The sequence below is a fragment of the Carassius auratus genome, chromosome 8 (genome assembly GCF_003368295.1).
Source record: "Carassius auratus strain Wakin chromosome 8, ASM336829v1, whole genome shotgun sequence".
NCBI classification, from domain to species: Eukaryota; Metazoa; Chordata; class Actinopteri; order Cypriniformes; family Cyprinidae; genus Carassius; species Carassius auratus.
Genome location: NC_039250.1, coordinates 2754801 through 2771324, shown reverse-complemented (window position 1 = coordinate 2771324; position 16524 = coordinate 2754801). Strand labels below are relative to the sequence as shown.

Below are 16524 nucleotides of genomic sequence, written 5' to 3'. Positions count from 1 at the left end.
GTTTAACATTACTTGATACTTGCATCATACTTGGAAAGATAATTTGTGCAAAGTGCAGAGAAACATATAAAAACTTTAATTAGTATGCACAAACTACACCAAAATTAAGACTTTATAGCAGTGACTAAAAAATAAATAAATACCAATTCTGTCATGTCCTTGCAAGTAGTAAGTCTGGTTAATTCTAACCACAGGTCAAGTAAAACATAACAGTAATAGTGTGCAAATGACAATTTCTGTTACAATTATGTTCAATAAGTCACAAAAGATGTAAAACCAAAACAAAATGTTTAAAACAATCTATGTACAACATTCATTTATAAAGCATTTGCACAATATATTCATGTATATTTTATACAAATTGTTAATGAGAATAAGCTATGATATACACAATTAGCATTATTCATATAAAACTGAATTCAAATAAGACTATTTTATATACAGTGTATTTACAAATCTAATAACTTAAATGAAATCACACAATGCAGATTAAGAAAGTTAATTATACAACTAGAATATACAACTAGTATTATGGATTGGACTCTTGTTTTTGTTTTTTTGTCTTATTGTGCCTCATTGTAAGATGCGTCAGCAGCCAAAATGTGATGCAACACAGAAAATAATACCATGAAAAGTGCTTCTTTCCAAGTCCAATTATTCTAGGAATTTTGGCAGTAAACTGCTTCCATACCAAATGTCCATGTCATCTGTTGGACTGGTTCACTTCTGTGACAGCAGGAAAATATCGAATATACGTGACAAATACTGAGTGCAGCTGTTACAGTAGCTGTACTTCACAATAAAGAAATCTCCCTTTTTCTTAAATGCAGTCATTGTCGTGGCCATTATTAAGCAGAGCAGATCGTCAGGACTGGAAGAGCTCCAGGGGAGGAGCTGGTAAATAAGACAGGAAACAGATGATTCGGTTTGGGAGACCCAGTTGAGCCAACACCCCCAGCCCCTGTTTCCCGAGGGCATTTCTGAAAGCAATTCTGCACAACTGTTGAAGACTGAGAGGAGTGGCTGGAAGATGTCAAACAAGAAAATTATTTTGCTGCTTTAGCCAAAATAGTAAAAAAAAAAAAAAAAAACATTTCATTCTTGCAGTTCACCGACTTTAAAGGATTCATGTTATTCATATTTTACTTTCCCACTTGTTCTATAACCCTTAAAATAAAACATACCGTGCTGTAAATGGTCTGGTTGGACTTTAGAGGATGTTTCTAATGTTAGACTATGTTTAACACTCACAATTAAGCGTTTTATGTCATATATACAAGAAAATATATCTCATTATATAACCCCTCTACAAAAAAATAACTCTTCTATAATTTTACCAGATCCAAAACTTATAAAGGAAGCACTTCTACTCACATTCATAAAACTCTAGGCAGAGTGCGGGCGCTGAGCCGTCTCTGGTGTACTGAATGGGCTTTTTTCCAAGGTTGTCTCGGGCGAAAACATTTCCCCCAGATTCTACCAAAAGCTCAATTAGTTCCAGATTTTTCACTTTGGCAGCGTGATGCAGTGCGGTCTCGTGAAGTTTAGCAGCATTTACATTTGCACCTAAAAACAGGATCAAATACATACAAGAATACACAGACATCGTTAGAAGCATAATTTACTATGTGGTACAATGGAAGAGATTTGATTTATGTTCATTTTAAGTTAGTGAGCTTACTATTTTTTTCACATTAGTTAACTACTTTAGTAGCATGGACTCACAATGAACAATACTGCAGCATTTATTTATCTTTATTATTTAATAATCGTATTTCAAGATTTTTAGAATCTAGTGTTTCTGTAAGCATTGATTCTGTACTGTGAACTAAAATGAACAATTTTATTAAAGACTAATAAATGCTGTAAAAACTATATTGCTCACTGTTAATCAAGTTAACTAATGCATTAACTGAATTTAAATAAAAAGAAAACAAAAAGTAAGGTAAATGTAGAAGCTGACCTGCGTTGAGCAGAACTTTGACGCAGTCGAGATGTTGTCTTGCACACGCCACATGCAGAGGAGTGCCGAAGTGACAGTCATGAGCTTCCATCAACGCACCTTCATCAATCATGAGCTGAACACATTTAGAGTTACCTGGCAGTCCAAAAAATATTGATATATATGTGGTTATTTGTGATTAATCTGAAAATGTAATCAGTGTATGATTCATATAATAATAATTCATATTTTTTTATATTATATAATTAAATATTAATAGAATAATATAATGCTAATACTACTACTATTAATAAAAATAATCAGTTCTGGCACTAAAAAATATCAATAAACAACTCTAGGTTACATGTCAGATATAACATTATATGTTATTATAAATTACTACATTATTATTAATTAATCAATACATTATTATTTATTTTTATTATTTTACATTTTTTATTATAATTTCTTTTAACCAGTTGACAGCTGTGATAAACATACAGACATTACCCTAGGTTAAATTGTATATGTAATAGTATAGTATATTATATAATAATTATACATTAATCATATTTATTTTAACCAGTTGACACCCATAATAAAAACCCTATATATATATATATATATATATATATATATATATATATATATATATATATATATATATATATATATATATATATATATATATATATATATATATCAACTAAATTTTATATAATTGTTGTATAATTTTTTATTTTAATCAGTTGACAGATTTTTCTAATTTTAGATCTAATAATAAAATAAATATAAAATAAAAATAACAAAATAATTATAACAAAATGTATTATTATTATTTATTTTAATCAGCTGACAGCCCTAACAGATATACATAAATGACTCTAGATAAAATTGTAGATATAATAATAATATTTCATAATTAACCTGGGTTATATCGTATAATATTATATATTAAAGGTCCTATGACATGAAAATTTCACTTTCTGAGTTTTTTTTTAACATTAATATGAGTTCCCCTAGCCTGTATATGGTCCCCAAGTTTCTAGAAATTTGAATCGGTGTAAATTGAGATTTTTCTATCTTTCTCTGCCTTTGAGAAAATGGAAGCTCAAACGGGCTGATCTTGAATCTCCTCGTTGTGACGTTGCAACGAGAATTGTTACCTCCCCTTTCTCTGCTTTGCCCGCCCAAATATTTACATATAATTCAGCACAGGCGTTACAAACGGACTTTTATGATATGGATTCGACAGCACCGGCACAAACAGTGAGTAACAGTGTTCATTAATGCCTGATCTGTGATCAGTGATTTCTGATGTGTAGTTAATCATTCAAGTTCACACAGACTTTCTTTCTAAATCGTTTAATACTGTTTATGCATCAGTGAATCAAGCCAGTGACTAAACGATCAACTTCACGTTGTTTCTCTTAGTAGCATGAAACAAATCTGTTATTTAAATTGTGATTTAACTACAGAGAGCGATCAAAGAAAGCTCACTTTTTTTCTGGAGCTGTCACACATCGCGAGTATATCTGCACACTTGCCCAAACTGCCGTTACAATGAATGACGCTGTTATGCTGCACAACAGAGCTCTTACTGTATTCATGTGTTTGCTGTTAGCTGTGGTGAAAGCATTTTTTGAGATAAAGTGTTGCAATAATGACAAGATCACTGCATCCACGCGATAAACAGACTTTGTCTACTCAATGCTCATCACTGCAGCCTTTCATCAAGTGATGGGGAAAAGATAGATTTTTTTTTTTAATATAATCCACACTTCCACGATTCATTAATCTCGACAGCTGTAATAGTAAATAAATATATAAATAAATAAATAAATAAATATATATATATATATATATATATATATATATATATATATATATATATATATATATATATATATATATATATATAACCTTATATTTGAGAGGGGTTCCACATGAACGCATTTCGAATGCAACAATGTCAGCCAATCACAACAGTTGTGGTTTCCTCGGAGTCTCACAGCAGACACGCCCCTTCAACCAGAGCATTCAAGCCAGAGGGCTAATATCAGGATCTAAAAATGCTTTTTATTTCTAAATTTTAAATGTAAAAATCATACTAACAATATAAGTACACCTAAGAGAACATTAAAAAGCATTTAAAGATAAGGAAATGATCCATGTCATGGGACCTTTAATGATAATAACATCAACAACAAATTACAATTATTATTTATTGTTGATAGCCCTAATAAACACACATCAATTTTATATATATTTATATTATATATTAATAAAATACTAATAATTTCTTTAATCACCTGACAGCCTTAATAAACAAACGTAACTGTGTTACATCAAGCTTCAGGTCACTTACCGCCCATGCAGGCCTCGTGCAGGGGAGAGAAGGTGAAGAGGGGAGGATTTACCATGGCTCCATGTTCTAACAACAACTTCACACACTCCAGACTCCCAGCAGCACAGGCGTCACACAACGGAGTGCTGCCGTCAATGTTACGAGCATCAACCTGTTAACAGTGACACTTATATAAACAACCGATGCGCTGACAGATTCATGAGGCCTGGAGTATGGAGAACATTCTTACATGAGCTCCAGCATCCAGGAGCAGCTTCACACACTGTGTCTGGCCCCGAATGCAGGCCTCATGCAGGGGTGTAATCGAGTCCACAGCCACAATGTTGACCGATGCTCCGTTCTCAATCAGTTTTTGGAGTTGCACAGCTCTGCCCTGAGCTGCGGCCTCATGCACCGCTGAACGATCGGTCCAGAACCCCAGACCATGAGCTGCAGGTAGAATGAAGAAGCAGAACGTCAACACGTTCTAGGTGTTTATGGTACATATAAATGATTTTCAAATAATGCATCAGTACCGTAAAGTGAAATTTTGACACCAAACGTAATATGAAGATGAGGCGTCCCATTTTGGTGTTTGCATCAACTTAAATATAAGTGATTTTATATTCATATGTATATGCATTTTAAATGCAAGTGGTGTCTACTTTAATGTAAAAATTAAACAACATACTTATTCTGATCTGTGCTTTTTGAAATATATAAAAGAAAAAAAATATCATACAAAATTGTATAATATTCCAAATAATATAAAAATCAGAATAATTCTTTTTTTTTAGAGCTGGACTGTGATCCTTAGAGCCTTTTACTGGCAACTAATGACTAATTAAGTCATTATCAAATAATGCACCTCAATTTAAATTGGAATAATAGGAAAATACATTGATATATACTTTTAAGTGTTTATGTCACACAACAAAGAAATTTCAACAATTGTGCAAATAATAAATTGACGATCAGGAGTGTTTGAAATGGCTAGTCCTTAACTCAGTGTTTTTATAAGGAATGTAACAGTGTCATGGTGTATAAATGATTGATTTATTTAATTGCACAGTAAAGGAAGATTTCCGCAGGACAGAGAGACTGACTCATCCATCTGTTGACTCAGGTCACACTGATCCAGGGCTTTAGGAACCTAATTGTCATTGGTGACTGATTCAAGGCCAAACGGCATGTGATCACACTACAGTTCTGCCAGCAATATTTGTCATCGAGTCTGGATCTAGTCAACTATATGAAAGCGTGTCATACATTCACAGTGAACTCTGTCCTGTAGAGTCAAATGATTACCAGACATCTGGTTTCGTGCAGTCTAACAAGTCTCATTTAACAGGTCATACATCTAGCATCTGCAGGTCAACTTACCAATGTCACCAAAAAGCGAAGGCCTCGTGCGCGTTATTTCAAATTCCATAATTTACTCCTTTTTATACGAGAATAAACTTAGAATATGTGTGTCGCATATCTAAACGGCATGAGGGTCAGCCATAGTTTACAAACACTCGACCTGATTTCAGTTCTGTGGCGAATTATGCTGTAGTTGTACAGAACATATAAAGTAGTCGTCATGCAGGGGGCGCATTGTGGCTCAAAGAGACGAATTCTCATTAAGCAAGATTAAAATCTGAGGGTGTTTCGTCTTACTGTATATATTTGTATATTAAAACCCTGATAGTTTAAAATGGTTAATTTGGAAGACTGGTATCTTGCATATATGTAAAGCCGCACCAGCAATTTGTTTAAAACATAGACATCGTGTCTATGGTTTAAAAAAGCAACTGTACGACTCTGACGAATAAGCGTCTGTGATTGGTGCATTCACATCAGCGCTGAGAAAAGTAATTCGTATCACGTGACATTGCGTGTCTACTTCGGACATAATCTGAAGGATAATTTATACATGAATGATGTCATTCTTAATATGTAACCGCAACGGAATTAGGAAAATTTAAATCATTTATAAAAATAGCACATTTATATCTGATATCTATATATTTAAAACGGTCAGGCCGCCAAACTCCGCCCATTTTTAGCTAGCTCTGCTTTATCACGCGCAAGCCTGAAATAAATATCGGTTCAGTGTCAAAGCGCGACGCTGTTTGGACAGGAGGAGCAAAGATTGTAATTTTTCTTTTTCAAGGACTGGTTTATTTCATGTGCAAAGCGATGATGCATATCTAACAATGACGCATATATATATATATATATATATATATATATATATATATATATATATATATATATATATATATATATATATATATATATGTAAAAAAGCAACAGGAACATTACCTACTTGTAGTACCATTCACAGCAACAAAAGAAATGTCTATTAACATTTTCAGGCATTTCAAAGCAATCAAGAGGCTATTAAAATGTTTTCAGTCATGAAAATGTCTAGTCAAAGTTTACCTAATCATACAAGCGCCTTCATTAGTGATATTGAACAAAATGTCTTCAAAATAAGTCTACATGCCTTGACTGAAGTCTACTACACGTACCAACAATATTTTCAAGTGTACAAGTGGGTCCAAAAGTCTGAGACCACATTGAAAATTTAGGTTTTTTAAATCTTGAAATTTTAATATCTCACATTAAAAATAAAATAAAAAAAAGTTACGATGTAAAACAAAGCAAAATATTAATTGCAGTGCACAAGATGCTCTTTAAATGACATTTTTAAATCATGCTGGATAACATGTTTGTCATTTAAGCAAAAGATAGATCTACCAAATACTAAGAATCTTATTAGTTTTATAACTATTCACTCATATTTTGTTGTGCTGAAAATATAATTATACACATATTATATGATATAAAAAGCATTTCACAAGTTGTCTCAGACTTTTAGACCCCACTTTATGTCACGGGAAATTAACTAAGGCAATACAACACATGAAATGTCTTTTCACCAAATCATCCTTCCTCATTTTACATTCCTTCATACATAAAAAGACACATTCTTGTAAAGGAATAGTTCAGCCAAAATTACAGTTCTCTTCTACATATTTTTGTTTGTTTGTATGTTATTGTTCCAAAAGTATTGTTTTTTTTTTTCTGTAGAAAGACAAAAGTACAACTGCTTGAAGAATCGGTACACAATTCTTGCCATACATTGCTTGTTGGAGTTTGATAGGTGATTTAGTAAATAATGACAGAAGTTTTGGGTACTAATTAGGAACTATTCCTTTAGAGTGAGTGAGCAGCATTGCAATGACTGAAGCTCTTGTGTGCACACCACTAAACAAGAAAAGCAACAATCAAAAAGCTAAAATCATAACACTATCCATGTGCTGGCCAGCAGTATCCATTAAAGCAAACTAAACATCAGTGGAGCGGAGATGGTCAAGACTGTCAGGAAAGTCTGTGTCGCTGGGAGCGAGCTGAGGCTGGGAATGGTGTCGTTGTCGAGTTTGTCGAGTCGTTGACTGAAAGATGTGGCTCATGTGTGAGAGTGAGGGAAGAGAGCTGTACGGCCCTTCTCTCTGACCCTCTTCCTTCAAATGCTTCTCCTGATTGGGCACCGGGGTCCAGGGCTGCCACGAATCTACAGTGGAGCAGGACTTCACAAGCTGAGGTTTCCTTTGCACAGAAAAGACTTTTCCGGAACAGCGCAACTGTCAATCAAGAGAGAACTACTGTTAGAAATGCTCATTCATTGTGTTTATTTTAGAAATGTCCTAAGATAAGATCTTAAAATGCACAGTAATATGTATTTTTATTCGTTTAGAAAAAAGAAATTTGTCCTAAGAAATTTTTTTTGAAGACAACTGAAAAATTATTTAGAAAAAGAAGCTAGGATTGTTGTTAATATTGTAGATAATGTCTATAAGTATAAAAATGTAATATTTATCTTTAATCATAATTATTATAATTGCTTATTCTGTGTGGCCCTGGATCACAAAACCAGTCTTCAGGATCAATTTTTGGAGATTAGCAATGCAAGTAATATGAAATGATAGCAATGCGTATTACTCATCAAAAATTAAGTTTTGATATATTTACAGTAGGAAATTTACAAAATATCTTCATGCAACATGATCTTTACTTAATAGCCTAATGATTTTTGGCATAAAAGAAAAATCTATAATTTTGACCCTTACAATGTATTTGTTGGTTTTTGCTAAAAAAATGTATCCATGCAACTTATGACTTATCAACTGGAAAGAAAACTGCCTGACTGAACAATAATAACAAAAAAATGTACATTAGGAAACAATATCTGAAAAGTATGAGAAATAACATTGAATATAACAAAACAACCAAACAAATAATAATACCTGAAAGAATGAATAGTACCTGAAAGATCAATGACTTTAAACACTTCAAGAATATTTACCTTAGACGGTCCTCTGAAGTCTTGAATTTTTGAGGAGATATCCTTGATCCAGCCCTTCATGTCTTCTGGGGTGTCTGTCTGTACACACACACACACACACACACACACAGACACACAGACACACACACACACAAAAGAAGGTTAAGCTGACGTTTTTAACTTCAAGTTGTTTAGTTGTGCAGTATGAAATAAAAGATTAAAGATCTCCATAAGCCTCATTTGCATTTTCAACATGGCTCAACAGTACAGTAGCCACATAAACACCTGTCACATACTTGAAAAGCATTTATAATGAGTTATTTATGTTTCGCTTGAGTGCCAGAGCATTTATGCAAGGATGATTCAAAAAACAGTTGATCTTTAAATACACTGACACACAGCTGCAGATCTGGATCCTAGTCAATGAGATGAACCATGTGCATAATATGAGGTCCACCTACACCAACAATATTATCTTTATCACTGACACCTGAATCAGTGTAAATTAATTCAGTCCAGAGTTACCTGGATGTAGAAGGTTCTGGTACTGGTGATGATTTCAAAAAGGTTATCACGAGACAGCAGATCTCTACAACAAACACCACAATTAATGACAAAAAACCCTTTTGTATGACAAAGCAGATAAAAACTTCATTTTAAAGCACCAAATCAGAATATTGGAATAATTCCTGTAGGATCACGTGACAGTGAAAACTGGAATAATGACTAGTGAAAATTCTGCTTTGCATCACAGGAATAAATTACATTTTAAAACATATTCAAATAGAATACTGATATTTTAAATTGTAGCCTTGTGAGCATAATGACTTCTAATAATAACTTACTTCGAATACACACACACACACACAGAGCATACTCACCCTGATTTCACAAGACACTCATTAACTTTCAGCACATCCTGCAGTCGAATACTGCGTAATGGCTCCTTATCCTGAAAAGAGACAGAGTACTGGTTTATAGATCTGTTCAGTATATAAATTAATCATTTCTATTCTTTTAAAGAGTTTACCATCCCAGTATCTTACCGTTTCAGATTTATAGTAGCTCACAGTTTGGTCATCTAGAATAAAATACCTCCTCTTCCAGCTTTTCCTCTGAAAAATGATGCAGTTTAATTGTAGTGCTAACAAAATTCTTGTAAAAGATTTCTATAGAAGTATCTGCATTGGACATCCAGCGGTGATCCAATGCCATATTGTACACAATTCTATTTAACAGAAATAATGTAATAAAACTATGAACTACATAGACCCAACAACATGCTAAATAAAATAAAATAAGGCTCATCCTTAGGCCAAGTTGATTATTTTGTTTCTTCATCTGAACAGATTACTAACAACCACATCTTTAACCTATCAGTACATTCATTCATGGACTGTGGTTGTGTGGATCACTTGTGGATTATTGTGATGTTTTTATCAGTTGTTTTGACTCTCATTCTGACGGCACCCATTCACTGCAAAGGATCCATTGGTAATACTATGTTTATTCAAATATGTTCCAATGAAGAAACAAACTCATCTAGGCTACATCTCAGATGGATTGAGGGTGAATAAATGTTCATTTTTGGGGTGAACTATTCCTTTTACAACATCATCTATGGCATATTATCGGCAAAAAACTGATTTTACTCAACAGATATGACAAGACACTGGTCTTACCACATTGCCTTGCTTGACACAATAGCCAGACCTCGAGACATTTGGACGCACACTCTGACATCTCCTTAAAGTGACGTGTGATCCTAGTTCACTCGTGAAGACATCCTCATTATCGCTCTGAGAAAAACACAACAGATTCATATTCATATTTTCCTCAATTAAATAGATGAATAAAGAACACATACAAATCTGTTACCTGCTGGACTGGTGTGTGCACAACCACACCTCCCACAATTGCTGTTTTATACGCCTGTCGAGATGTTGACTGAGTTGGGTTTGAAACATTTGTGGCATCAGAGCTTTGGGTCACTGGTGATGCTTTTGGAACCTTAAAAAGATATGTACTGATTAGGATATGCATATTGTTTCATTAGTTTATTTAGATACAAATGTATATGACTTTGCATTAATCAAAATAAAATGTCATCTTTTATCTCCTAACTGATGTTGCAAAGGCTCTAACTAAAAATGCTTATTTGTGGATTTTTGTCATTTTTATTAGCATATGAATGGGATATTACAAAGAAAACCCCATACATAACAACAGTGCATATGCAAAAAGCTCCACATACTGTAATTTTGGTGGCATTATTCAGAGCAATGACCCATTCCTTCAAATCCATAGCATCATTGGCCTGCAGAAAGTACCGTCTGGACAATGCATTTATTACTGAAAGACAAAATGTAGTAAGTTATTGATATTGTGGGGGAGAAAAACAACAACAAAAACACACCCATTTTATGTACTTACCAAAGCAGAATTCTGCTTTTGGTTTCTGCTTTACTGATACTTCATTAACCTACAAAGTTCAAACAAAATCTAAATAAATTATTATAAAAAAAGTATTGTATTTCTTTTTATATTACGGTAGAATTTGATACCTTTGAAATGTAACTGAGTCGTAAATTTCCAACAAACTTTGTTCCCGGAGGTAAGTTCTGTTTTTTTTTTTTTTAAAGGAAACAAGTAAAAAAAGTTATGCAAAAATACAGGATGGATTTTTTTAGAATGCAAAGTTGAGGTTTGGAGTGTAGGTAAAAAAAGAAAATCCTCTGTAAAGCCATACTGCAACTTGAAACACAAAGAGCTATACCTGTGGATTGTCCATATACCAGAGGAGAAAATTCTCATGAGTATCCAAGATAAAATAACGCCGATAAAACTTATCACTGTTCTCATTTTCCTCAATATCCAGGAATCCACAGGTCCGATTTTGTCTGTCCAGGTAAGGCATGTCCCAGATCTACAAAACAAACAAATGAATGAATAAATAATACAAATAAAAAAAATAAAAAAAAATCTCTCACACATAACTCTTGAAATCTCACACATAACTATTGGTACCTTGTTTAAATAAATTAACTTGAAACAAAACTTGATATTGATTCAGAAGCAGACCTCATCATATATGTGTGTGTGTGTGTGCGCGATTAATCGTTTGACAGCATATATATATATATATATATATATATATATATATATATATATATATATATATATATATATTTGTGCAATGATTAATCTCGATTAATCGCATTCAAAATTAAAGTTTTTGTTTACATAATATATGTGTGCTTTTTATATTTATTAAGTATATGTAAATAAAACACACATCCATGTATACAATAAAAAAGTGTTTGCTTATTAAATATATTTTACAATATTACAAATATGAATATAAATATACATATTTTCTATATATATATATGTGTGTGTGTGTGTGTGTGTGTGTGTATTTATACATACATAATATACACAAAACACACATAAGCAAACAAAAATCGTGATAGCACTAAAATATATTTATATATACATATATTTAGCACATTACATATTTATAGTCCATGTGTGTGTGTGCGTATATATATAGGCCTGAAACACAGCTATAAATATATATATTTTTTAAAGAAACTAATTTAGACACACTACATATGATTATACAATATATACAAAAAATGCAACAACGAAAATATCCTTATAATAATAATCAGTATCTATCAGTACTCGTTAGAACATGGTAGTCTAATATTTGTCTTTATTCTGTCAATAATGGATCCAGGGTTCCCACATCTTATGAAAAATGAATTCATGACTATTCCAGTAGCTCGTGATTAGATAACTAAAATGTATTTTATAAAGGCAACACTTACAAAGAGTATTTTTTCTAAGCGATACTAATAGTCGAGCATAGCTTGGAAAAAAAAATCACTGACTATAAAAGTTTAAGGTAAACGTTTTCATGTGCGTGGGAATCCTGTAAAGCCAGCATAAACGGAGAAAAAGCGAGTTTCAAGAGGGTCCATGACAGGTGGATGCAGGTGTGCTTCACCTGGACCAGGTTTTGATGAAATCCCATGGAAAACGGTATTACGAGTCGCCTATGAGAGGAAGTCGGTATTGTGCGTAACTGCCACACCTAATATCAACTTACTTCACTTCCAAAGTCCCAAAGTCTGGTGACTCATCCACGTTCTGATGTGTGTGTGTTATTCAGCGCTCTCTCAGGACACAATACACGGACAACATGCGTTCATTTATCCGCCAAAACAGATGAAAGTTACGCGCCGAAAGCCGAGCCCCGTGCCTCGAGCGCAGCCTCTTTCCGGGTTGACAGCAAGTTGAGTTAAAACCAAAACTAAACGCATCCGGTAATGGATCTTTATTTATTTTTTCACATGCGGAAAGCGGAACCCAGCAGATGCCATGTCAGACGACGCAGTGGGCGAGGGTTTGACAAGAGTGTGCTAAGCTATTCGTTTTTAAACAAGTACTTTTAAGTATTAACACTTTTAAAACTAGCTACATTGAAGCATCTGACACCCATTATGAAGTTAGATTATAGTTTGGACAGACCGCGAATCATTTGACGTGGTATCCATAGCAACAGTTCGCAGCTTTGATGAAAACTGCGAATGGCTACAAATTACAATTTGCAACGCGCGAGACCGATGAAGCTCTGAAAATAACGTTTACATTTTTTTTTTTATTCATTGATGTAACCATGCAAAATCCGTTTAAAACAGTCAAAGCCTCTTAAATATTTTGGATCTATTCTAAAGGTATATGATATGCACAATAATCACAATTATGTTTTTAATTGGGAAACGGTATAAACTATTTATTGCCAAACGTTTTGGCACACATAAACAGGTTGAGTACTTTAGTCATCTACATTTGTATAAATCTTACATCTTAAAGAATATAAGGTAATGCTATTCTAGGGAAATGTGTGCTTCTAATTTTATAGCAACAGTTTGGACAGGACTCTTTTCTATTCTAACATTATAATACAAATGTATAAGGCCTATGTGACTTTAAATGGAAACCTTGAGCCAAAAACCATCACCTAACACCAATGACTTGTATATATGGACACAGTAATGGAAACAGATGGAACGACCATTTTTAAATACATGAATTATGTTTCAATCTTTGTTGCCACAGTTTTGGAAGTGCCTTTTTTCTGTTCTAAAGAAGGTGGTGTTCCAATACTTTTGTCTATATACTATATGTACAGGTGCTTCTCAATAAATTAGAATGCAGTGGAAAAGTTCATTTATTTCAGTAATTCAACTTAAATTGTGAAACTCATATATTAAATCAATTCAATGCACACAGACTGAAATAGTCAAAGTCTTTGGTTCTTCTAATTGTGATGATTTTGGTTCACATTTAACAAAAACCCATCAATTCACTATCTCAACAAATTAGAATATGATGACATGCCAATCAGCTAATCAACTAAAACAGGGAGTGTAAGTCGCAAAAATTAATTGGCAGTAAGGTGGCTGTTCACAGAGTGCTGTATCCAAGCATGTTGAGTGGAACAAAAAAGTGTGGAAGAAAAAGATGCACAACCAACCAAGAAAACCGCAGCCTTATGAGGATTGTCAAGCAAACTGGATTCAAGGATTTTAGAGAACTTCACAAGGAATGCACTGAGGCTGGGGTCAAGGCATCAAGAGCCACCACACACAGAAGTGTCAAGGAATTTGGCTACAGTTGTCGTATTCCTCTTGTTAAGACACTCCTGTACCACACACAACGTCAGAGGCGTCTTACCTGGGCTAAGGAGAAGAAGAACTGAAATGTTGTCCAGTGGTCCAAAGTCCTTTTTTCAGATGATAGCATGTTTTGCATTTCATTTGGAAACCTAGGTCCTAGAGTTTGGAAGACTGGTGTTGAAGCTTATAGCCCAAGTTGATTGAAGTCCAGTGTTAAGTTTCCACAGTCTGTGATGATTTGGGGTGCAATGTCATCTGCTGATGTTGGTCCATTGTGTTTTTTTTTTTTTTTTAAGTCACTGCACCCGTTTACCAAGAAATCTTGGAGCACTTTATGCTTCCTTCTGCTGACCATCTTTTTGAAGATGCTGATTTTATTTTTTAGCAGGATTTGGCACCTCCCCACACTGCCAAAAGCACCAAAAGTTGGTTAAATGACCATGTTGTTGGTGCTTGACTGGCCAGCAAACTCACCAGACCTGAACCCCTTAGAGAAACAAGAGACCAAACTATTCAGATGAGCTGAAGACCACTGTAAAATAAACCTTTGTTTCCATACCACCTCAGCAGTGCCACAAACTGATCACCTCCATTCCATGCTGAATTGAGACAGTAATTAAAGCAAAAGGAGCCCCTACCAAGTATTGAGTACATGTACAGTAAATTAACATACTTTCCAGAAGGCCAACAATTCCATACATTTTTATTTTTTATTGGTTTTATGGAGTATTTTAATTAGTTGAGATCGTGAATTGGTGGGCTTTTGTTAAATGTGAGCCAAAATCATCACAATTAAAAGAACCAAATACTTAAATTACTTCAGTCTGTATGTATTATATTTATTTAATGCATGGATTTCACAATTTGAGTTAAATTACTGAAATAAATGAACTTTTCCTCGACATTCTAATTTATTGAGAAAAGAACCTGTACATGTCATTTGTGTTTGGTAATGAGTTTTTGGCATTTAACACCAGGAGTGTTCAGCTGGAATTAGGACTTTGCTTTCTGCAGACCAGTCAAGTTCTTCCACACTGACTGAATCAGTCATTTCTTTTTGGACCTTACCCATACACACAGATGCATTGTCATGTTAGAATAGAAAAGTGTCTTGTCCAAACTGTTGCTATAAAATTAGAAGCACACAATTCCCTAGAATATCATTATATGCATAAACATTAAGACTTGTACTCATGAACACTATTAAAGTAGTCAAACCTGTTCATTATAAGGGGGTAACCCAATACTTTTGGCATGCACAACTTGCATTTGATAACAATATGCACAAACTTCAAATAAAATAGTCTATCAAAATCTTTTAACACTTGTCTTTGTCAAACAGTTAAACAAAATATTTTGTGCATGTAAATTAACATGCCTCTATTCCTATTTTTAAAATGATATGAATTCATATACTATTCCTTAATCACCTACTTTTTGTGTACATAATAATGCTAATGCACTAAATATGGAAAATAAAATAAAAGGAAACAGGCCTTACTGAAGTAAAAATAAAACCTAAGTAAAATACAAACCAGAATCAATAAGGAAGTAGCTTACCTTGACTCTTGAATGCTTTTCCCCTTCCTTAGATTTGTTTTTTTTTGAGTGAGTGTGAGTGAATGAGTGAGTGAAGTGACATTCAGCCAAGTATGGTGACCCATACTCAGAATTTGTGCTCTGCATTTAACCCATCCGAAATGCACACACACAGAGCAGTGAACACACACACACACACTGTGAGCACACACCCGGAGCAGTGGGCAGCCATTTATGCTGCGGCGCCCGGGGAGCAGTTGGGGGTTCGATGCCTTGCTCAAGGGCACCTAAGTCATGGTATTGGAGGTGGAGAGAGAACTGTACATGCACTCCCCCCACCCACAATTCCGTCCGGCCCGAGACTAGAACCCACAACCCTTCGATTGGGAGTCCAACCCTCTAACCATTAGGCCACGACTTCCCCCCTTCCCCTTTTAACCATATCAAGTCAAAATATTTATCAAAAATTTTGGAATACATTTAGACTCTCACAAAGGTGAACTACCAGAACAACAATGAACACTAAATGGGCGATAACAACCTATTATAATAACTAATGATGAGCTATTATCTGTATATTAAACCTTTTCAGAGCAGAGCCAAAAGTCTAATCATAAAGAAGACACAGGCACGTTAGTAGCTTAACACATTATAATCAAAGTTTGTTCCTACA

The 16524-nt window shown here is 34.0% G+C and overlaps 2 protein-coding genes across 2 annotated transcripts; both read right to left on the bottom strand.

Moving 5' to 3' along the window:
- Window positions 1–53: 53 nt before the first annotated feature.
- Window positions 54–5721, bottom strand: LOC113106978 (ankyrin repeat and SOCS box protein 13-like). Its single transcript, XM_026269073.1, has 6 exons — window positions 5673–5721; window positions 4540–4739; window positions 4311–4461; window positions 1964–2098; window positions 1375–1566; window positions 54–1023 (listed from the first exon to the last, which is right to left on the bottom strand). Exons 1-6 carry the CDS (start codon window positions 5719–5721, stop codon window positions 866–868), a joined length of 885 nt encoding a protein of 294 aa, XP_026124858.1. The 3' UTR covers window positions 54–865.
- An 846-nt stretch (window positions 5722–6567) lies between these two features.
- On the bottom strand, window positions 6568–13015 carry LOC113106977 (pleckstrin homology domain-containing family A member 2-like). The gene is made up of 12 exons (XM_026269072.1): window positions 12740–13015; window positions 11402–11551; window positions 11190–11246; window positions 11059–11107; window positions 10880–10977; window positions 10504–10635; window positions 10308–10424; window positions 9672–9740; window positions 9507–9577; window positions 9151–9214; window positions 8647–8724; window positions 6568–7924 (listed from the first exon to the last, which is right to left on the bottom strand). The coding sequence occupies exons 2-12, from the start codon at window positions 11540–11542 to the stop codon at window positions 7628–7630; spliced, it is 1173 nt and encodes a 390-aa protein (XP_026124857.1). The 5' UTR covers window positions 11543–11551; window positions 12740–13015; the 3' UTR covers window positions 6568–7627.
- Window positions 13016–16524: the final 3509 nt, after the last annotated feature.